General features: G+C 38.3%; 1 protein-coding gene across 3 annotated transcripts in view; it reads right to left on the minus strand.

The window, feature by feature from the left end:
• NR5A2 (nuclear receptor subfamily 5 group A member 2) overlaps nucleotides 1-23,070 on the minus strand; it is a 95,268-nt gene that overhangs the window by 36,825 nt on the left and 35,373 nt on the right. For all 3 annotated transcript variants that reach the window (XM_009900883.2, XM_054165099.1, XM_054165100.1), the window contains one exon: nucleotides 2,502-2,621. In XM_009900883.2, the coding sequence (XP_009899185.2) occupies nucleotides 2,502-2,621 (120 nt within the window). The remainder of the gene's footprint in view (nucleotides 1-2,501; nucleotides 2,622-23,070) is intronic.

Genomic DNA, 23,070 nt, shown 5'->3' on the forward strand with positions numbered 1-23,070 from the left:
CCAGAAGACTACAGGGTAATCTGGGAGTAATTCTCTTCCAACCTGGTTTTGTTCTATTTTGTTCTATTTGTTCTATTTTTAATTGCATCGACCTCGAAATTCCAAACCTTGGCACAGGAGTGTGATACTGCATTGGAAAGAGGATGTAGTAAACCTATTTGACAAACTCAGGGCAAAAATGGATGTATACAGTCCAATTTAGCCAAGTTTTCAATTTAGCTGGAGACTATAATTCTGCCTAGACATATTCAACTTCTGAAACCAGCTGATTATTTGCAAGCAGTATATTTAATAGGCATCCTGCTACCTGTTGTCCAGCAGTGATGAAATACTCTGCTTTGCCTTGAGATCTTGTACAACTGGGTTCGTTTTTTTTGCAAGAAAACATAAAAGTGGCTAATGAGGTAAGAATTATTACTGTGGAAAAATGGGGACAATGGCTAGAATTTAAGGGTATTTAGAAGATGTCTCTGATGATTTCTGTGGGACTTCAGCACTCATTACCTTCAAAAACTAGCTAATCATCTAACAAGTGAGATTCTAATTTAAGAGTTCTCTCAGGAACAGAAAACTGTCAGTATACTTATAGCTTTATAAACAAAGGAATAAGCAAGCACCCTGTGTGGTAAATAAAATAATTGCTGGTACAATTGTCCATGGTTTGCAGATGGTGAAATGGAAAAGAGATCAATCATTTTCTCAATAGCACCAATATAAATCAAGAATAACACAACTAATTATAATATCTAATAAATATAATAAGTGAGTACAACTTTATCTCAGATAGGTCAGTGACTTTCCACAAAGGTGCAGGAGTCAATTCCATAGATGGGATTTGAATTTTCTCACATCTTTTCCTGGACAAGTCAATAATTTCTCCCTTCTCCTGTACACCTTTTAATTATAAATGCAAACAGTTACTCCTCCTCATTCTTGTAAGTACTTGTTCTTAGTGTTAAGTAATACCTATGGTTAAAAAATTGTAACTAAAGCTGTAAGCAGATTCCACAACATGCAGACACAAATGATGTGTCTTAGAAAAAGAAGCACTCTTCATCTTCTCTTTGATACTGTGTTTTTTGTTGTTGTTGTTTTGTTTTCTTTTAAAACCAGAACCAGAAACTCAGGAATAAGTTTCTTATTTTATTGTGAAGTTCTTTATGCTTTGGAAAGCACAAAGGAGACAAAATTTTCTGGTTTTGTTTCGGTTTGTTTTTTTCTTTTTTCTTTGGGTTTCTCAGAGTTTTGCTATTATTTGCCACACTATTGATTTTGTATTTCGGGAGACCTATGTATCTAACACCTGAAGAAAATTAACCTTTGGAAAGCTGTGCAGAAACTGCAGGGTGCATACCTGGGACAGCTCCTGAGACAGTACCTCATCATGAGCTAGCAATGTGTGTCTGCAACCCAGAAGGCCAACTGTGTCCTGGGCTGCATCAAAAGAAGTGTGACCAGCAGGTTGAGGGAGGTGATTCCCCCCATCATGAGACCCCACTGTGTCCAGTTCTGGTGCCCCCAGCATAGGAGGGGCATGGAATTGCTGCAGTGGGTCCAGAGGAGGGACACAAAGATGATCAGAGGGCTGGAGCACCTTCCCTATGGGGACAGACTGCAAGAGTTGCGGCTGTTCAGCCTGGAGAAAAGGCAGTTCTGGGGAGACCTTAGAGCAGCCTTTCAGTACCTGAAGGGAGCCTACAAGAAAGCTGGGGAAGGGACTTTTGACAGGGGCTTGCAGTGATAGGACAAGTGGAAATTGATTGAATCTTAAGGGTAGATTTAGACTGGAGATTAGGAATAAATTCTTTACAGTGAGGGTGATGACACTGGAACAGATTTTCCAGGGAGGTCTTGTATGCCCCCTCCCTGGAGGTGTTCAAGGCTGGATGAGGCCTTGAGTGACCCCCTGTAGTGGAAGGTGTCCCTGCCCATGGCAGGGGGTTGGAACTAGATGATCTTCAACATCCCTTCCAATCTAAACCATTCTATGAGTCTATGAGTTTATATCCTTTGGACTGAATATTTCCTTGGGATTAGATGTCTTGGCTGCCCAGTTTCCCACATGCTGCCATAATTCTCTAAACGCAAGGTATTTCTGTGGTAGTAGCTGCAAGTTCTCTAGGCTAGTGATTCTTTCAAGTAAATCACAATTCTGAAGGGAAAATAAGCTATAATTGCTTAGACCTAAAATATTCATTCTGGGAGCGTTGTTGCTGCCAGAAAGCATTTTAACCCAAGGAAATACAACTTTTTGATAAACACTTCTCATCTGCTAGTTTTCAATCACTGAAGTCTACAAATATATTTGAAAAACAAAGTGCTTGTGATTGTAAGTTTCACTGTAATCAGCAGACTAGGAACAGAGCACACAAGTCATTTTATCTACATTAATTGTGGAGAATCTCTGAGAACATAGGAGTGCTTCTGACCTAGTTAAACTCCTGCTATTTGAAAATGATTATTAAAATGCCATCAATACTTCCCTGAGCCCACATACTCACTTGTTGCCCAGTAACCAGAAGGATGGAGCCTTCTTTCCCATGTACCACTTGCCGGTAAATGTGATCTAGAATTAAGAGTTCGCTCCAGCAGTTCTGAAGCAACTTCATTTGGTCATCAACCTGTAAAGCAAACACAAACAGTGGTGGCATCACTCTAGGAGTCTTTCATCACACTATGGAGTCAGCCCTTCCTTAAACCTCTGGTTAGTGCTATGAGAACAGAATAGTACCAAGAATTATTCGTCCACAAAATTTATATTCTTAACTAATAAATAGAGCACTGCTGAAGCCCTTATTCACAAAATGTGTAGACTATTTACAATTGATTATATCCTAAGAAAGCAGAGCAGTGGCACTATTATGCAGAGTAATAATAAGAGTATATTTATGAAATGGTTGTGGAAATGGAGTATTATTTTTTCCCCAAAACAAGAATAGCAAAAAATAATGCTAATGTGAACTCTCCCGTATTCCCCATCCCAGAACCTCAGCTTCTGTAAATACTAAGAAATCTGCAGATTCAAGAGCATGAGCCCAAGGCAAAGGGAAATGTGAAGAGTAAGGTAAGTAGTCCCTCTAAGAACAGCTGTGGTCCTATGAAAAAAACCCACTTCATAAGTAGGAGCTTAACAATTAAAGGGTGGCACTAGGAGGGCAAGAAAGGGCTATGCACAAGGTGGTAGTGAGCACTGAGCCCTTATTTGGCAACAGAAAGGACATACTTGGAACTCAGCACACACAACCTACATTAAGTTTTTCTGCAGTGTTATTTGGGATGTACACATTATAAGACAAAATAGTCTATTGCTAAACTGGCTCCTATTGCAACTGGATTGCATTCATATTTATTCATTTTAGAGACTGAAAAATAATTAACACTCCCATGGAAAGGGGAGAAAAATAAAAAAACCAAAACAACACAAATTAAGGGAAGGCAGACTATGAATTTAATTCATGGAAAGCAACAGTATCCTCTGGAGCTATTCTTACTGAACTTACCTATTTTTTCCTAAAATCAAACAGTCTTTGACCTAGACATGTGTCCTAAAAATGTTACATTAGCGTGCATTAGCCTTGCTGTAATTAAATATCTGGTGTGGATGTGATATTAGCATCTACATAGTTAAAAGGACTCTAAGAACCTGCTCAGATAGCAACTGCAATCATTTCAATAATTTCATTATTAAAAATGCCATAAATTAGGAGGAGTAAGCAAGAAATTAACAAAGAAAATAGTTAAAGTAGAGAAATGCCTAGGATTTATGAGACCTTGAATTCTTAAAATTCTCTTTCAGGAGTTCCGATTTCAATCACTTTAGAACTAGGTTTCAGAATGCATTATAAGGAGCAGTATTGCACAAGTTGAATTAGATAAAGAAATGGACGTTTCCAAATTTTATCAGCTATGACCTACTGAATTTCTCATCTTTATTCTTTCAAGCTTGTTTAGGGTTGTGCGATAGAGAAGGATGCAGCCTTTGTTGCTAATAATTTTTTTAGTGTCACCTGTGGAGGTTACTAGTATTGTCTCTTTCAAGTCACTTGCTGTATAACTTGTCTTTATTCATTTTAACTTCCCTTCTCCCCACTCACAATCTTCTCCCAACTGTTCTTGCCCCTGTTTCTTCCCCTTAGGTATCTGTCTCAAGTTGGACTGTGCAATTAAATGAAATCAGGTGATAAAGGAAGCAGATTAGTACAAAGCCAGTAGTGAGGAAAGGACAGAAGAACCCATGCAGCAGATCATGCTCTCCTGCACAGCCTATACTAGGACCGCTGGATTTTGCTTTTGTCAGCTCCATGACTGCAGCAGGTATCTGTGCCAGAAAACTGCACCACTCATTCCCTCCAATACTGCTTTACCTAGGGGATGATTTTCTTTTTCCCTAAAAAATAATAATAATTCTTATTCCTCCGCCCCTAGATCTTAAAAAAAACAACAACCCAAACCAAACAATAACAAGAACAGAATACATAAGGAAAACTATAACCAAATATCTGTGCCATGATAGTATCATAAGGCTGCAAAATCGAGCACTGCAGAATTAGCTAATGCTCATATTAAGACTATCTGTCTTATTTATATTTTATCTTCAGTCTATGTTTGTGTTAGAATTTAATGAAGATACAAAAGGGATGAATTAATATTGTGCAAACACACTCTCAGTTCTGATATTTCAAATGTTTTGTGTACTTTGGCTTTCCAGTATTAAGAATAATCTTTTAGCACAGTGGCTCTTCTACCTATAGTTCCAGTTAACAGGTAACTCCTATAAGCTACACATCCATTGGCAGTAGAGCGGGAGGAAAGAAAGAGGTGTGGACTTTGTAGATGGATATATTACTAAGTCAAAGTAAAAGTAGTGCTTTCACCAGCTCAGTCTTGCTCTGTCCCTATGCTGCCTGTGCCCATGACAATTCACTTCTGTATGATCACAAAGAAAGGCTGATTCTGTATTAAAGATCTTTTCCTCTGCCCACAATGTGTACTTGGCTACAAAACCATTTGAACCAAGTGACTTGTTAGCTCGAGAGGATGGTAAAGGACCACACTGACACACTCCCTCTCAAAACTTGGGCCAGGTTTAAAATTAGTCATTATTTGAAGAGAATGTTTGAAATGTACAGCTTCTAGTACTCTTGCTTTTTTTAATGTGAAACTGTTGTGTGATCTCCTCTGTACTACAAGGTGCTACAGAAATTAAACAAATCATGCTAACATGGTAATTTAGTCAAAAATTAGCATTTCACACACAGCTCTCAAAGCTTACATCTGAACAAAACAAACTGTGAGACACTTAAAATATTCAGCATCCATGTCATAACAGCTAATGCCTGAATAAGAGGTCAAGCATTTGATTATATTTTAAATGACAAATTTCCAGCTAACCCATCTGTCTCAGCCACAGGGTTTTGAAAACAAACTTCTCTGTACAGGTTTGGCTTTCTGAAGACCTCAACAGCAGCTAGTTTGCAATCAAAGCTTACCTCCCAAGTTTCATCATATCATTACCAAGCTAGTGCTGTGAGAACAGTATGAGATGGCAAAATCACACAGACAAAAATGTTTTGCACATAGTCTCTCCCTGCTGTTCTACAAGACTCACAAAAATAGCAACAGCAAACATCTGCTAATGTTTCGCAAAATCTGCTCCTCCATATTCACTGTAATTTAACAAGTAAAAGCCTATAAAATTGATAGCATAAAAAGCACAAGACACAAGAGTGGTCAGCTATTGGAATGTGCTGTCCAGGGAGGTGGTTGAGTCACCAACCCTGGATGTGTCTAAAAGTTGTTTGGATGTGGTGCTTGGGGGTATGGTTTAGGTGGTGAACTTTAGAGTAGAGTTATCGGTTGGACTTGATGAGGATCTTTTCCATCTGAATGTTTCTGTGATTCTGTGAAACACAGTACTGCCTTCTGAAGATTCTAGATCCAGCTGCTTTTCCCATTTTAAAAAGCTGGTAGGGTAGTAGAATGTTTCCAAGTTTGCTCTAAGAAGGAAGAGAGAAGACTTTAAGGAGGGTCATGAATTATGAAAATGTAGGGCAAGTGATCAATTCCAGTCATGTAGATGAAGAAAAACAGATAATTTATCTCTGCTAATGTGTATAAAATGGAAAATAGAAAAACAACTCTGATCACATTGAACAAAACCAGTAACATCGCTTCTAATGTTAGAATGAACTTCATGACATGTAACTTCAGCTGAAACAGTGAGGAGAGAAGACAGGGTAAATCCTTAAAGGTGAGGATAATGAGGCTGGGCAAAATGCAGACTTAAGGGGTTTATGTGACAGTGTACGATGCTGCTGGGCCAGAGAAGGAACAATTATTTTGTGGCAGAGAAGCAAAGAATGGTGGTTGTTGCCAGCACAGGCAGAAGTCCCCAGAGGTGAAACAGCTCAAACAGCAAGGTGCAACAAGGGGTAGATTTCTGATAGCATTATTACATGGCAATAGGTAAATCCCATTTCCTGTACCATAATCCTACTTACTTTTGCTTACAGGAAGGACCAGGAAGCATGTCAGAATTTGGAGTAATCTGTAACCTTGTATCTCATGCTGCTTGGACTACTTGCAGCACACTAAGAATAAACTAAGGTGTCAAAGTGTAACTCAATTTGCCAAAAGGGTCCTCCAGCATCTGGAATCCTGATAGGTAAACAGGTAGAGATGGTGGACAAGATATTGCACAGTCAGTTTGTGCAGTATTCGCTGACAGGTATTTTGTGTACAGGTGCATGGCAGGATGCAATGCACTATATTCTGATAAGGCTTTAAGATTTGTCCTTCCTGTGTTGACTTGGAAAAGTATCTTTGGTGACTTCATGGTAGAAATATGCACAGTATCAGTATTAATTGACAATATTTCAGTATTGTGACCTCTGTGAAAGAAGCCTTTGATGAACTCTCCCTTTTTCTCCCCCTCCCCAGGAGGGAATGTTTACTCGCACGGCCTCCTTGCCACAGCACTCGGCTGCAGCCTGCACTCTCCCCTCCTTGTCTCAGCCATTGGCCATTCCAGCTCTTCTCCACAGAGCACCAGAGCAGAATTTCTGCATAGAATACATAGAATACATAGAATAAACCAGGTTGGAAGAGACCTTCAAGATCATCGCGTCCAACCCATCAACCAATCCAACTCCGCCCAAGCAACTAACCCACGGCATCAAGCACCCCGTCAAGTCTTCTCCTAAAAACCTCCAGCGATGGCGACTCCACCACCATGGCAGGGTCAGGAGAAGGGCTGGTGAAGGTGGGTCACAGTGCAGCAGGAGAGTCTATGCTCCAAGTATGGGAGGATCACTGTGCTCCCTACTTTAGCTTATTAGTCAATTTAAATACAAAATAGTGCTCCCCATTTAAAACCTTTTAAAAATCAGATTTGTGAAAAGAGAAAGACTTAAGCCAAGCCCATTGACCTTTTTTTTCCCCCTGGAGGTTTAACAGAACCATGAATGCTGGTGGAACCATGGCACTTCTTGTTGTCCACTGTGAAAGGAAAGATGTATATGGTATTGCTAATCTGCACAGTGAACTTCATACTGTTAAATATCTGAATATAGGTTTGCACACAGAATTCCCTGGCAAGTTTCTCCATTACAATCACAAATTATAAGGTGACTTTAGATCACTTTCCTTGTAGGAGAAGGTTGGTTTGGGATAGCTTTGGAAGGCTACAGGGAAGATTTGCCTTTGCTCAAATTAGAGAAGGCTATGTTTAGTCTTTGACTCAGAAAAGAATGTGAACATCTTGTAACTGAAAGAGAGAAATTAGACAGAATTTGGTTCTGAGTTCTCTGCTAACAAGGATTAGAAAACAGGTATGCAGGAGAATCCACTTAGATGCAACTATTATTTTGCATAATCTGTTTTAGCAATGTAATGCAAGCCATGTAGGACATTTCTAGGAGTGGAGGAAACAGACTCAGTTTGAAGTGTAAAGGTCTGATCCTGAGCACTGTGGTGACACACTATGTCTCAGCAGGGCAAAAAGATGGTCTGGGGTTAGGGATGGCGGTGTCACATTTGTCTGCTAAACCCCAAACTCACAGTCATGTGCAACCAGTGCTTTTCATATGGGACTCAGTGGGACTTTATCAGGCTCACTGAGGCCTCTGTTGACACTGCAATACACAGGCATTATCAATTGTAGTTAAAGGAAGGACTTATCTCAGAAATGCTGGTTACTCATCTGAAAAACTATTTGTGCTGATGTTATAGATGAGGAAGGCTTGTATGACACAAGAGTAGTATTGTTGCAGAGTGTATGCTTCCCACAGCACAAAACGTTAATCATTATGAACTTTTGTTTTCTCTGAAGAACACTGAAACTGCCAAACAGTAAAATGAAGAATAATGTGTATGCTCTGCTGAAATGCACCTTAATCTTATCAAAACCACACTGCGTCTTTCTTTTAGGAAAGGGTTTCACAATATTTAGCATACTGTAACCAACAACTGCAGATTTATTACAGTTTTTCTTCCAAAGAGGTTATTTTCAGCCTGACATTTGATGAATTACCTGTTAAAATTTTTAGGGTCATGGTTTGGTTGGGTTTTTTTAGTATGTTGCTCTAAGTTAAATATTTTCTTTATAATTACCGCTGCAGATTCTGTTAAACAATGCACTCACCTTTTACCCAGTCTGCACCTCCCATTCTGAGAAGTTGCAGAATCCTTTTCTATCTCGTTTCATCTGCATCAACTTGCACTATAGCTTTGGGCTTTTCTGCTACTAAAAATTTAAAAGGGTATCTAATGATTGAAAAAAAAAAGAAAGAAAAGGAAGGATTGAAATTTATGTGACAAAACCATGTTGGATTCAGCTGAATTGTTTTTACTTCTGCTTCTAGGAGGGAATGCCAATATAGAAATAACATGAAGCATGCATCTCACAGTGCCACTTTTAAATTCTACGGCCATTGAATAGCCATTTCCTAGTGAATATGAAGTGATTAAACATCTGTCTGATTTGTTCAGCCTGAAGCATACAGGTTCAAGGGATGGTTGAACTTCCTCTCAAATGTAGTTAGGAGATCACAGACAAGTCATTACAGACATATAGCTCGAGTTGTTCCTCCATCTTCTTATGCTATAGTGAAGCAAATCGCTCCAAATCAAAGTTTTATAAGACAAGCGCACTCTAGAGACTAATTTTTACTCCTGGATGCACACATGGTTTCCAAATCGTTACACAGGTAAAAGAAGGATTTGGACTCTTCAGCTGGGTTACTGCTAACAGTGGGATACATCCTGTGCAAGGTTGCTGTCAAAACCCAGCAGTTAAGAGGCAACACTGTTTTAAAAATAAACCCACATCATAACTTTGAGAATCAGCAAATGCCCTAATAAAACATGATCACTATGTATAAACTCAGCAATAAAATGCTACAAAGGTCAAGAAAATATGATTTAATATTAACTATGATTGTTCCAGCTTTTCACTATAAACCTGTGCATTATGAAGTTTGTAGGTAAAGGCAGGGAACCCTCTTTACAAGCTTGTGCTGGGTTAGACAAATGTCCTGTTGCTGCTCCAGTGTGAAGTAAGTGTAGAATCTGTCCAAACATGGTAGCATTTTACCTTTTGTGTGATTGTAAAAATGAAAGGAAATACAGATATACTTTAGTGTGTGGCTTTTCCTGCTCCTTTACAGCATGTAAGGAGGAAGTAATAAAGGTGAAGTTATACTTGGTGTGTGCCTCTGTGTGTGTGTGTGTGTATACCTCTTCCTTCAATAACTTCTGAATCTATCAGTCAGATTATTCCAACGAGTTCATCTGTCCAGCATATTAATTTTTTGTATTTATAGTGTGAATAAGTATATAGATAAAAGAAAGGAAGAAATGTTAACATGCTTACCCTTTATTCAACAGCAGAGAACTGACAGAGGAAGAGAGCAGCACTAAAATGCTTCATTAACTCCCTGCTCATGGAACCATTAGTATTTGGAGTACCCATCCACTTTTTCTTTTCTTTTCTTTTCTTTTCTTTTCTTTTCTTTTCTTTTCTTTTCTTTTCTTTTCTTTTCTTTTCTTTTCTTTTCTTTTCTTTTCTTTTCTTTTCTTTTCTTTTCTTTTCTTTTCTTTTCTTTTCTTTTCTTTTCTTTTCTTCTTTTCTTTTCTTTTCTTCTTTTCTTTTCTTTTCTTTTCCTTTCTTTTCTTTTTTCTTTTCCTTTCTTTTCTTTTCCTTTCTTTTCTTTTCCTTTCTTTTCTTTTCTTTTCCTTTCTTGTCTTTTTTTTTTCTCTTTTCCTTGTATTTTCTTTTCTTTTTTCCTTTCTCTTTTCTTCCCCCGCTCCCCTCCCCCTCCCCCCCCCTTTTCTTTTCTTTTATTTTTTCCCCCTCTTTTCCTTGTCTTTTCTTTTATTTTCTTTTCTATTATTTTCTTTTCTTTTCTGGAAGGGACCTCCAGAGATCAGCAAATCCAACCCTGCTGCCAGAGCAGGACCATAGAATCTACTGCATGTCAGACATGAATGCATCTAGATGGGTCTTGAAAGTCTCCAGGGAAGGACACTCCACAACCTCTGTGGGGAGCTTCACAGTAATGAAGTTTTTCCTCATGTTGAGATAGAACCTCCTGTGCTGTAGTTTATATCCTTTGCCCCTTGTCCTATTGCAGGGTGCAACAGAAAAGAGCCTGTCCCCTCTCTTTTCACAACCAGCCCTCATATATTTATATACATTTATTAGATGCTCTCTATGTCTTCTCCAGACTGAACAGCCTCAGGTCTCTCAGCTTCTCCTTATCAGCAGTGTGCCAGTCCCTTAATAATCCTCGTAGCTGTCTGCTGGACTATCTCAAGTAGGTCCCTGTCCCTCTTGAACTCGGGAGCCCCAAACTAGATGCAATATTCCAGGTGAGGTCTCACCAGGGCAGAGCAGAGGGGAAGGAGAACTTGCACTCGTGTTTTCTTGCAGGACTATAACACAAAGTGCTGAGTCGAAGGGCCTCAGATTACTGAAGGGAGTATAAGCAAGAAGCAGATGGTGATCCTACTAAAGAATAGTACCTCACTTCTCTTATGGATCTTTGGACTTCATTTATTCCCCCCACCTCCCCACCCCCATTAAGGAGAAGGTAAAAAACAAATCTCAGTTCTTCAAAGATCAGATGCAAGGGCTGTTATAATAAACTTTGTGTTTCAATATATATATGTGCATATACTTTGTGTGTATATATATGTAATATAATGTGCTAAATGCAACATATAAGACTCCTATTTTTTTCTCCTTTTCCTCACATTTATCTCTGTGCAAACTGCATGAAAATAAGTTGGTATTTCGCAGTCAGCATTATTTCTGATGAATTATAAATGTGTTTTTCTTAGGTTCTTTTTGGGGGGTGTTTTTTTTTTTTTTTTAAAAAAAACCAAAACCACAAACCCTGACAATAAGAGAAAGATTTCTTTTTAGTCCCAACTGAAAATTTTGCTTACAATGCAGTGTTTCTTCACTGTCAAAGTGACTGCAAAGATAAGGAAAGAGGAAAATTAAATTTTCTTCTCAGCATCTGTTTCAAAGGGTGAAGAAGGTGGTGCCTTCTTCAGGACTGGACCCATAGAAATGACCTTCAAAGTCCTACTCCTGTGAGTATCTCTACTGATGGTAGTACAGCATAAGTTTATGCATAGCTGGGTCTAGAATTATAGAAAAAAAAAATCAGGTAAGGCTATGTAGTTTGTGCAGCAATTTTGGTACTAAAGCTATTTTGTTCCCTTGAATTACAACTGTGTTTTTCCACTGTCAACAAAGTAACTGCAAAAATATGCTGGGCTATATTCTTAACTTGCATAAGCATAAGTCCTTTGACTTCCATTTTAAAAAGTAGAAATTAGGCCCACTTGATTAATTGTCAGCCTTGTGGGTCTGATTTGCTTTTTTGGATGCACATGATGTCCTCTGGGGAATTAGAAGACAAGACTGAATCTAGTAAATTTTATGGTATGGCTGGTGCATTTATTCTTAATAGATTTAATCACCAGTTTATTGTACAGTTTATTGTATTGTCTCTGTGGTCTTCTCCAAGTCACACATATTTTTGCATTATCTGAAAGGATTTCTAATATTTCTCCTTTCCTGTTGGATGATTTCCTGGATAAATTATTATTTAATTTTTCTTACACCTACCTCATTTTGCCAGCTGATGCTTACTGGAAGTCTGCAGGTAAACTTTACCTCCTACATAAGCTCGTATTTGTAAAATTTCTTTTGAAATTCAGCAACATCAAATTTTGACAGAGATCAACACAACACACAGGACATTAAAGACAAAGTCCTAGTAAGAACTAAACATATTTTCTACAAAATAAATATTCTATTAAAACTCAATCAGCTAAGTATAACATGGAAAATATTTTTAACTTGTGACACAAGAGAGATGCTAATTTCAGAAAGACTTTTTAATATGGTAAGAGTCAGTCAGAGCAATCTCTCAACACACTTAGGGTCCTGTTCTTTCAAGTGCTGTATACCCCAGAACACTGGGGTTTGCATACATTAATACAAGAGTTACTTAAATTTGCTCTTGTTTAAATTACACTTCATGGTTACTCTTCTTTTTAATATGGTTTGTGTTTATTTCCAGCACAGCTATTCAGGAGAGTGTGGAAAGGGGCAAGCTGTAAGAGAAGTGTAACCTTCCGAATTTAAAAGGTCACACTTACAAAAGTTGCTTTGTGTGTACAGTGCAGGACTGTATTCACAGTTATACCAATGGGAACAGGCAAACCATCTTCTGATATCATGACTGAAAAGGAGTTACTTTAGCATTACAGCAGCGTAAATGAGAGAAAAATAATTTTCCAGGTAAGCACTGGCGATATCCAGGGTTTGGACACTGATAAACCACATAAAAATCTAACACATTGGATGTTCTATACCATTTCTAGCTATCAACAAATCAGAAGTTTGTATTTTACATGCTCTTTTCAAGAATTAATATATGTTGGTTTATGTTTTTCTTTTCATAGTTCTGACAAATATCCAACTAAAGGTAGATGTTTCCTTCTGCCCATACTTGAATCACTGAAACAGGTGGATCTGAAGTCTAAAGACTGTTGTGTTCTAAACAGGGCAGAAAGCCACCTGTAATACACCTTTGTCAATATAAGCTGGTGTTATTGTTGAACACTGCACTCAACATACAGATGTATTCCACTGTGTTTTCCTCTGTTTTGTAGTAGAACAGCCAAGAAAAAAAGCCACGGCAAAAGCAGCAAGAAATCATGAGAAACAGTCTCTTCATTCAAGATGTGAAAGGAGATGAAGGAAGAAATAAAGGTCATCTTACATCCCAAAGGCTGTGGTAGTAAGTAAATCATTGGAGCAGAAATTAAGCAATGAAGAAGAGCCAATGATAAGGGAGAAAGAGAATTCAGCATTATGAATGGGAGTTGTCATGTATTAAACCAGTATCCATCTGACTTGTTAGAAAAATATTGCTTAAAGATGTCACCAAAGGAAGCTGAAGTCATACAAGAAGGTTGTGGAGAGGTAGTGAGAACCAGAGATGCATAATCCAACAAGCTACTGTACATGGGAATGATCCAAAATACTTACTACTTCTCTTTACACCTTAAGAACATTGCAGGAGGCTCTTGGTATGCAGCTACTACTATCTAGCTAAATCCTTTCATCTGGGAACATCATCTTCAAAAAATTTTAGCTCCTTTCCTGACAAAGTCAAGTGTAAAAGAGCAGACAGAGCCATGCTGTTAAAAATCACAGGAAGTGTTGACTGAATGAACGCTTTAGGAATAGGCAAGTGAGTATTAAAATATTTTTCCATTTATCCTTTCTTTTGGCTTTGTTTCAGTTATCCCCACTTCCTGTTTCCTGTATTCTAATTTGGAACTCTCTGAAGTATCATTAAAATGAGGTTGTCGTAATGGTACCCAGGTCCCATGCAGACATTACCACTGCAGTTAGGATTAATATTAATGTTTAAAAACATCCTTGAAGAAACCATTTTTATTTAGTCTACTTATGTTGGTGAAACTTTTGCAGTATAAAATACAGAATGAGCAGGACCCTTACAGCTAAGCGCACCCTTAGAGTGCAGACCGTGACGCAACTCAGCCAGCCTCTGACTTTCTCTGCTGTCATAGCAAGATGCAACTATCAAAATGTTGAGACTTTAAATTGGTTTCCTACCTGCCTGCAACAGAAGATTAGCAGTGAGGTCAGGAAAAAGGGAGGCAGCAGCCTGAACATCTGATTTATTTTTTTTCCTTAGCTCATTTCTAGATGACTGCAGGGGCAATAAACAATAAAATCAGGTTGCTCTGATTACTTCCTGTTCACCCACCAGTGTGCCATGCACCACAGCTGTGGGTGCTAAGTTTTAACCAGACTGGGAGAAACTCAGTCAATGGAACTTGTAACAAAATGGCAACGTTTTCTTCAAAACATGATTTTTTGCATAGTTTGTGTTCAAGTGTCTCGCAACCCACTACTAATCTAGAGATGAATACCAGTTTCTTAGGTTTGTAATTAAACTTAATATGAGTTTTGCTTTTGAAGATTTACCATGACTACTTTGATACCCAAATGTAAGAAGATTTATTGATTAATCCCAGATTTATTGCGGACTTATCAAAGAAAAGTGCAGAATGACTCTGTCTCTAGTAAGCATTTCTGAGGTGTATTAGAACTTTTTTTAATGTGGCTACATAGGTCTATACCAGGACAATTCTCCTGATACATAAAATAGCCTGAGTAATTTAAAAGTATAAGTGAATGTGAGATTATACAAATATTCACCATCATTTCGCTGACAGGTAATGGACTGAATTCTCTCTTTGGTTCTCTTCTTTTTTTTTCCTTTTTTTTTTTTTTTTCCCCAACTGATTTGCCTGAGGGTCTGTTTCTTTTAGCATATACTGTCTTCAGGGAAGGGGCTGCCTATTGCTGTTTTTATGCAGTAGCTGTTTATGTTATCTAACAGTAGGAAAGGGCGGCTTGCCTGCGTACAGCATACATGCACGCTTTTCCATGTGCCTCGTATCTGTCTTTCAATTTCAACTGCCAGCCCCCCCTGATAAACCCAGAACGTCCAGTTAAATAAGATATAATTAGTGAGGCACACTGCCTTGTTACATTAATATAAACATCATCTTAACACTGCTATCAGAATATTTTGCGCAGTATTTTTCTGTACTGTGCCATTAGGATGTAACCTGACAATCTCTGTAACACCATCATAGATATGGTATTAAAAAGTATGCTGAACTTGGATGGTATACAAGATATTATTTCATTATAAATGTCTTTGAGAATGATTTTACAATTCATATGCAGACAGAAGTACAAAAACGCCTGGGTTTCAGCAGACGACTCCAAGGAGCTGATCCTTAGTTTTATTGCTTTGTATCTGCGAAGGCTCTGATGATGCACACATTTTTTAAGTACAACCTAACATAAGCCAGCTTCTAAATTCAGCTTCTGGCGACAGCTCCTTTTATATTTCCTCTTGCATGAGCACACATAGCACCAAAATCCAATCTACTGTGTCAAATATATGCATTTTGCAAATATATGACTACCTGATAAATGGAGTTGAATCTGAGTTTTTTAGGTTACTTTTAACAACTGAGAAATGTGCATGGTTTATTTTTTATCTCACATGTTGCATGCAAATTGCTTCCTTCTATAGTGCCATGTGCATATGTAGTTCCCTGAGATGTCTGAACTAGATTCACTGTGAACTTACCCAGAATAGGCAATTAAAATGTAATTCATTTCTAGATATCATCAATATTCTGTCATTGCATAAGGGGAATGGACTAGATGACCCATGAAGTCTATTTCTACCCTCATATCTATTATGATTACCTTGTATTAGTAAAACTGCTTTTTAAGGTCACTTACATGTGGTGGTTCCCTTTACACAAATGTTTGGTACATTTGGCCATTCATGTGTATTTCTTCATGCTCTGTTCAGAATGAGTTCAGTACAGCCAGAGCATCAAATGAAGCAAAATCCTGGTATTTTGTTGTAAATAATTCATAAAACAATGTTATGAGACTTATTCCCTGTGAGACATCCACATAATGAGCCACCAAAATGAAGCAGTGAAAACATCCACTTTCCCTGCTATGGGTGTGCCCCTGACAGACTCCTCAGGGTCAGAAACCCATCAATCTCTTTTCACACATGAGCTAATCAATTCAAAGAGGGAAGTGCCAATGAGCTATTAGATCAATATGGTGAAGTATGGAGATTGATCTTATCCCAGAGTGACTACATTAACAGACTTGTCAGTGTGACCTCTGCCCTGCGGCGCACATTATACAGGATTGCAAGTCTGATATCTGAATGAAGACCTCAGGTCATTGCTTTTAATAATCTGCTTGGCTGAAGGAATTAAAAGTAAATCTGTAAAGGGACGACTAATGAAAATATGAAGCACCCTCTTCTTCTCTGGTCTTGGAATATTTGCAGAAATCTTGCCTGCTTTTCACAGCAACCAGCATCTCCAACTGTCTTGCACAGAAACCTGCTCAGCCACACCTGGCTATCAGCATTTGAGATAGCAGCTATCATACACCAATGGTATCTGGCCACAAAAAGTATTAAAAGACACTGAATACAAAATGATCAAAAGCACTAGCTGTGTCAAAATCGATTGCAGTCTTAGGTGAATTACTCCAACTGGTTTATGTCAGCTATCAGATCAAGAGCTGTACTGGAAGCCTGGCAGTCTGAATTATTTAGCTGGTCTAAGTGGGATCACAGTATCTGCCACTGTTGTGAGAGCTGATCACATCACTGAGCATGCTGCCCACTAAGCAAAACAGTTCCAACACAAGGTTCAGTTCTGGGAGTCAGTCTTTTTTCAGACATAGGCCAAAGGCCAGTAACTTCAAGAGGAATTGGCCTGATCAGAGGAGCCTGGCTTTGCAATATTTGGGAACAGTATGTACATACAAAGCTGGAAGAGTTTCCTGCTCCTTAATCAACCTATCCTGGTAAGTGTCACCAGCTTCACAGGAAGCCTGCACATGAAATGACCACGACTAATATTTAAGGACAACTATGTCAGACCTCTCATTTTAAAGACTCATCTTTTTGATAGTTTCAGAGATACTGAAAAAATGTACACTTTGCTGCCTCAAAGCATGATATTAATATTGTTAATATTTTTAAAACCTCGAATAATCTCATTGCAATGAAATATTTATGTATGTAACACATTTTAATAGTGTTTTTATGATACCCAACATTTTTATTGTTCATTGTATAATTGAATCAATGAATTAGAAGAAGGTTACTAAAAAAGGATTGATGCATTTTTAATGAAACTGTTATATCACTAAGAATAATGGCAGATCTATTAGGTTTAAACAGATAAGAGCTTTGTGACTTTATCTGAAAGCCCATATAATGGCTCTCAATTAGCCGAGGCCTAGAAAAACAGATTTAGTCATCCTGCTCACTGTTTTAATTCATTGTTTATATATGTTATCTCTCTTCCAGTCTGTGATCAGATCACCTGTCTAATCATGAAAATATGAATCTGTTTAGCAGATGCCTCTATTTCCAGTTGTAAAAGGCTTCTTGAAAAACAATGCTCTTTCAAAGTCTAGATGGAAGAACCAAACGAGCCATACAAAACCCCTGGGAAACATTTCTGAATTCCTAGTTTAATAGACAGGAGAACTAGTGAGCGCTTTGTAGATTAATAGTGAGAATGTGGGGCTTTCAATGCTTGCATAGTTTGAATCCTCAATTAGCCCAGCAGCCTAAATTATAAATACTTCCCAGGTAGAAACTGCTATTCTTAGAAGTACTCCAACAGGAAACTCTTACATTAGTATAACACTGATTGAAATTTTAACACAGCACAAAATGTCATACAAAAAGATGAAAACAGGAGTTGCAAACCTGGCTCTGACTCCTACAGAAGATCATGGCTTCTTTGCAATGTAGCATTTAACTTTCTATTATTTTGTAATGGATACAAAAATAGATAATGAAGTTTTACATTAGTACAATCTATAATGACATTCTTAAAAATGTATTTGAGCTTTTCAGTGAGAGGTATGTCATCAAACTACTTTTAAAAAGAAAGACTCTTCTGTCTTTAAGCAGAAATTGAGAGGGAGTTTATGCATAATCCATACAGGAGTATGGTACACAGGATGCTGTAGTATTGCTCAAGGACTAGCGTGAATTTTGAGAGACCACATAATTCATAGTGGTGACACAATTAAATAACTCACGCCGCCAAAATGTACATACGTTGTGGTTTTATCATCATGTCCTCTCCAAATAAATGAAAAAGCTATACTATAATCTAAGTTGTTTATGTTTAAAAAAGGTTTTGGAATTCTGCTATTCTACCTGTATCATAAAGCTAGGAACTTAGTAATCATCCAGTAGCACAGACCTCGTAACAGCTTTAATTCAGAAAAGCACCTTACACATTTATTGACGCATTCTTACTGACAGGAAGCAGATGCTTATGTGTTTTCACTAAAATTAAGATGATTCTTTTGAGCAGGTGCAAGGGAAAGTAAACTTGGAGCATATACAGAACTGAAACGCCCTTTCCATAAACCTTTTTAAAATTCAGTGCCTCACACTCAACAAGTACTAGAAGTAAATGCTGCCTCCCAATGGAAATGTGAAGTTTGTTTCCCAATAAAAGAAACCACAAAATTTCTACTCCTGTTGTTTCATCAGATGTTTGGTTTTTAACTCACTTCTTCATAAGAACTGAGCAATCTTCATTATGGATTTCACAATCAAATGTTCTGTTTTGCGAACTGCAGAATGCAGTTTCTGGTGTAAGGAAGAAATTTTCCCCTTTAACAGCTACTTGAAAACTAGTCAGGAATATGAGAAAGAGAAAATGGATTAGTGGTAAAGTTCAAATGAAATCCTGAAGTTCATGATAAATACAATTTATCTTATAATTCTGCAATTTACTACATAGCTCCACAACTCAGGACTGCAAGTATCACTATTACACATAATCTACGAACAGCCACATCTGTCTGGTCACAGAAACTACAGCTGCATTAGGGATATCTGCTAGTGGCATCTATTTACATGGGTGTTATATTTCTGAGTACAAACAAATTATTCACATTATTTTATAACCAATGAAACCTCTCACTAGCTTCTGTGTAACAAAGGAATGTCTGAAAGGATCTTTTTTTGTTAAAAACCCTCTTTTCAATTTGGGTTGGACTAGATGATTTTTCAAGGCTCCTTCCAACCCCTAACATTCTGTGACTCTGTGATTCTGTGAATTTCTCTGCCTGCAAGCAAGCGCTTACAGGCAGAGAACGTTCATGAAAACTTTCAGAACAAAAAGATAATCTTCTGGGAAAGTAACAATAGATTCAAAACACATGTCTGGAATTGAAATGCTACCTCAGCCTCAACAGAATAAATAATAAATGCATTCTAGGTAACTGCTGCAGCTCTTTTGATAACATATGTATTAATAAATTTAAAATGTCTGTTGATTGACAAGTATTTTGTGGGCTTACATGGACTGCCAGTAGCTAATTGTGAAAGCCTGACTTGATTCATCAGTTACTAGATAAACATTATGTGCCTATTATATGCATAAACATAGGAAATATACTTTCCCTAAATTACTTTCTAAGCCCAAAACTTGTAAATTTGAAACAGAAAGGAATGGCACTGTTATACTCTTATTGCATATTCAGAACTCCCACTGAATTTGTAAGGGAACATGGAATCAGGAGCCTGGATGCTCCAACTGAGCAATACAAGAGTAGCAGTACATGCCATGTTGTATTTGTTATGCACATAATATTGATTTAGCTTGTTCATGCTGGTTGCATTTCAAATTCATTTCATGTTTAGGAAGCAGAGGAGAGGAGAAAGTATCCCTGGGTTGATATTTGCAAGATATTTTTATGCCTGTTGAACACAAGATTATCTGATAAATTAATAAGAACATGGCTTTTGAGTTCAGGAAGAATAAGGCTTTGGAAAGGAGCACGAGTGAGGTAACGAACTGTGGTTTGAAAATGTTTGTATTGCTTCATTCCCCGCCCCCTGTATGTAAAGATTGGGAGAGTATTACAGAACAGAATTGCTGGTGTTTATTTTAATTTGTGAGGTGCAAAGCACAGTAAGGTAATGCATAATCACCGCTTGCATTTAGAAAAGACCATGCTCTTAAACCGAATACAGCAACAGCGAAACTAGAAATAGATGTGACCAGACACCTGCTGATAAACAGTGACAAATCCCACTGACACTTCAGTGACCCCCAGTAAGTCAAGATTTAATTAAGGGGTATAATTAAGTCAGTGGAACAGAACACTAATGAGTGGTGGGTTTTTATATGGGTAATTACACATAAGAATACAAAGTAAGTTAGGCCCCTAAATAAGTCATTAAAATTAACAGTATCAAATTACAGTCTCAGTTTTAAGTACTTTCTGCCTTTCTCTGCAATGATGCAGATTGAAACAACACAACTCGTCAAGCACCTGCACACATCTGCTAACAAATGCTGTTGTCCAAATCCTGCATGGGTTTAAGCATATTGGCAACATGACCTCGGTGGCACAATGCACACCAGTAAGGCCAGATATGCACGGGTTTGCTGGGCTGTCCATCATGTTTGCATATGTTCTGTACCATGCAGGGGTCACTTCAGCTCATTTTCTAACAAATGACATTCTGTTGCTATTCTCTTACAAGTAACACACCCTCTAGATTTCATTTGTCAAGCGTGTTGATTACAAGGGAGACATACATTACAGACAGTTCCTATGAATGTCTGCATAATCATAGGGCACCATATACCTTTGTAATCAGACAACAGAGATTTCTTATGGCAGTGCTATTTTATCCATGATCCAATTATCTGGAATTTATTTAGGCAGTTGAATTATGAAATAGCTGAAATACCTGTGTCTGCATATCTGCTTGTGTTTCAAACAGAAAAGTATCGTAAAGTAGATTTACTGGACCAACAAGTTAAACCGAAGTGAAAAACATCATCATGAATAATGATCGCAATGGTAGGGGAAAAAACAAATTTCCTATGGTCTTGAAGACTTAAAGGAATGCCTGTGCAGTCTGGAGCCAGCCCTCTGCCGGGATTACTCTATCTGCTCCCAGCTGGTAGCCTGCAGTTCATGACAGCCTTTTATCCGTTATCAAAGCAACAAGTGGAAAAGCAGATCCTCCTGCCTGCTAACACTCTGCTCAGTTCTCTCTGTAGAATTTCTGCTTCTAAATCTTTCCTTTTAACAAGTCCTCAGATTTCCTTCCTACTGCTGCAGGAGACACTAAATATGTCTCTCAAGTCTTTAGCTCTCTTGTCTAACTAAAACTCTGCAGGACACTAAAGGATAAGAGAATAATTGCATTACAACAGGACGTGAGCCTGATCCTGCTCACATTAGAGTGCTGAGAGTTTAGCCATTTATTTCAGTGACGGGAAAATCAAATCCTAACTACTCAACTTGATACCAATATAACACTTTGATTACAATTCCAGACTGAGACATGAGTTAGGTGTAAATTTAGCCTACTAGCCTACCAATCTGCTTACATAAAGTACAAATTTTGACTGTAACAAAAGCAAAGCAAATTACATTGAAATTTCTGACATATATACTCTACTTTGCATTTTTAGTAGCATAGGAAGAATTTTTAAAATGTAGAACTTGGAAATATATAATTAATAAGAATTCTTTCAAGCAAAGTCTACCCACTGAAACTGAGCAGCTATTTGTTATTGAATCTAAATGAATACACTTTAATAAAAATATACATTGCATTTTCTGTAAATCATGCTGTCATAGAGTAACAGGTCTTAGAAACACAACCCTGTAAGTTACTATAGGTATATTTTTAAAACCAAGGGGACTTAAACTGTTACATAGACTACATTAAACTATAAGATATGTTAAGGGGAGTTTAATTGGTTTACCTCTTTGGTTTTTAAATGGATTTTGCCATGATTTACTACAGTTATGCAATGACAGAAGATGCTGTGGGAATGTCAATGTGGCAATGAATCCAGGATTTGCTCCCTTTCCGAACCACGGCTTTTGCCCCCAGGCTTCTCCATGCACACCCAGGAGCGGTCTTCAGCCAGGCACAATGGATGGAGCAGGGCCAGATCCTGCCAGTGCTCTGCCCTGCCTTCACTGCAGTCCTATCATCCTTAGCAAAGCAAGACCTCTGTAACTAGCTACATTTAAAGCCAACAGGATTTTCTAATGCATGCGAAAGCATGGTTTGGCTGTGGGTCCTCTGACACTTTACTAGCATGTGGGCAGTTGCATCTCATTTTGACAAACTACCTGAGGTAGTTGTTCTGGATGGGACCCCAGCAAAGGCCCTAACAGAACCGAAACACAGTAAGAGAGATTGTAAGAATTATGCAAACGCTTTCCCTGTTTTTCTCTTTCCACAGGCATGTGCTACTTAAAACCACAGGGTTAGATAGAGCGCCTTCTGCCCGGGCTGCAGACGCATGGATGCGTAATGGATCCCTGACATCTTCTTCTCCCCCATTTTCATCGCCACCAGACTGCCCCTGCCCAGCCGCCTATGAATGAGCAGAAGCCGCCTTTCATCCCCCACTTGCCCGGTGCTTCAAAAGAAACTACCCAAAATAGCAGCCACAAAAATCCAGCCGCCTGCCAAAAGGCCTGCACACGTCCCATTCTCACAGGCATCTGAAAGGTTGGAGAGCTCAGCAAAAATTTTATGTACGGGAGCAGGCCCAAGGAAAACTCACACGCCATAACCAATTGTGGACAGAGGATCATCTATCAGCAGACAAATGCAGGAACTCCAGAATGTCTCTCCTCAAATGAAATAATATATCTTTGAAAGCCAATGCCCGTTTTAGGCCTGAGGCCCATATATCAAGCCTGAGAGGCTTGTGGATACGCTCCAGGGCCATTAACCTTCCACCTGTTTCCCCTTGTCCTTCAGGATGAGACCCTGCCCTTGATTTTACTCCCTTCCCCTGTTCATCTTCCGACAGAGTGTAAATGTAAAGCAGAGGGCCTGCGAAATAATTCAAAGGCAATGGACCAGGGAC

The sequence above is a fragment of the Dryobates pubescens genome, chromosome 11 (genome assembly GCF_014839835.1).
Source record: "Dryobates pubescens isolate bDryPub1 chromosome 11, bDryPub1.pri, whole genome shotgun sequence".
NCBI lineage: Eukaryota > Metazoa > Chordata > Aves > Piciformes > Picidae > Dryobates > Dryobates pubescens.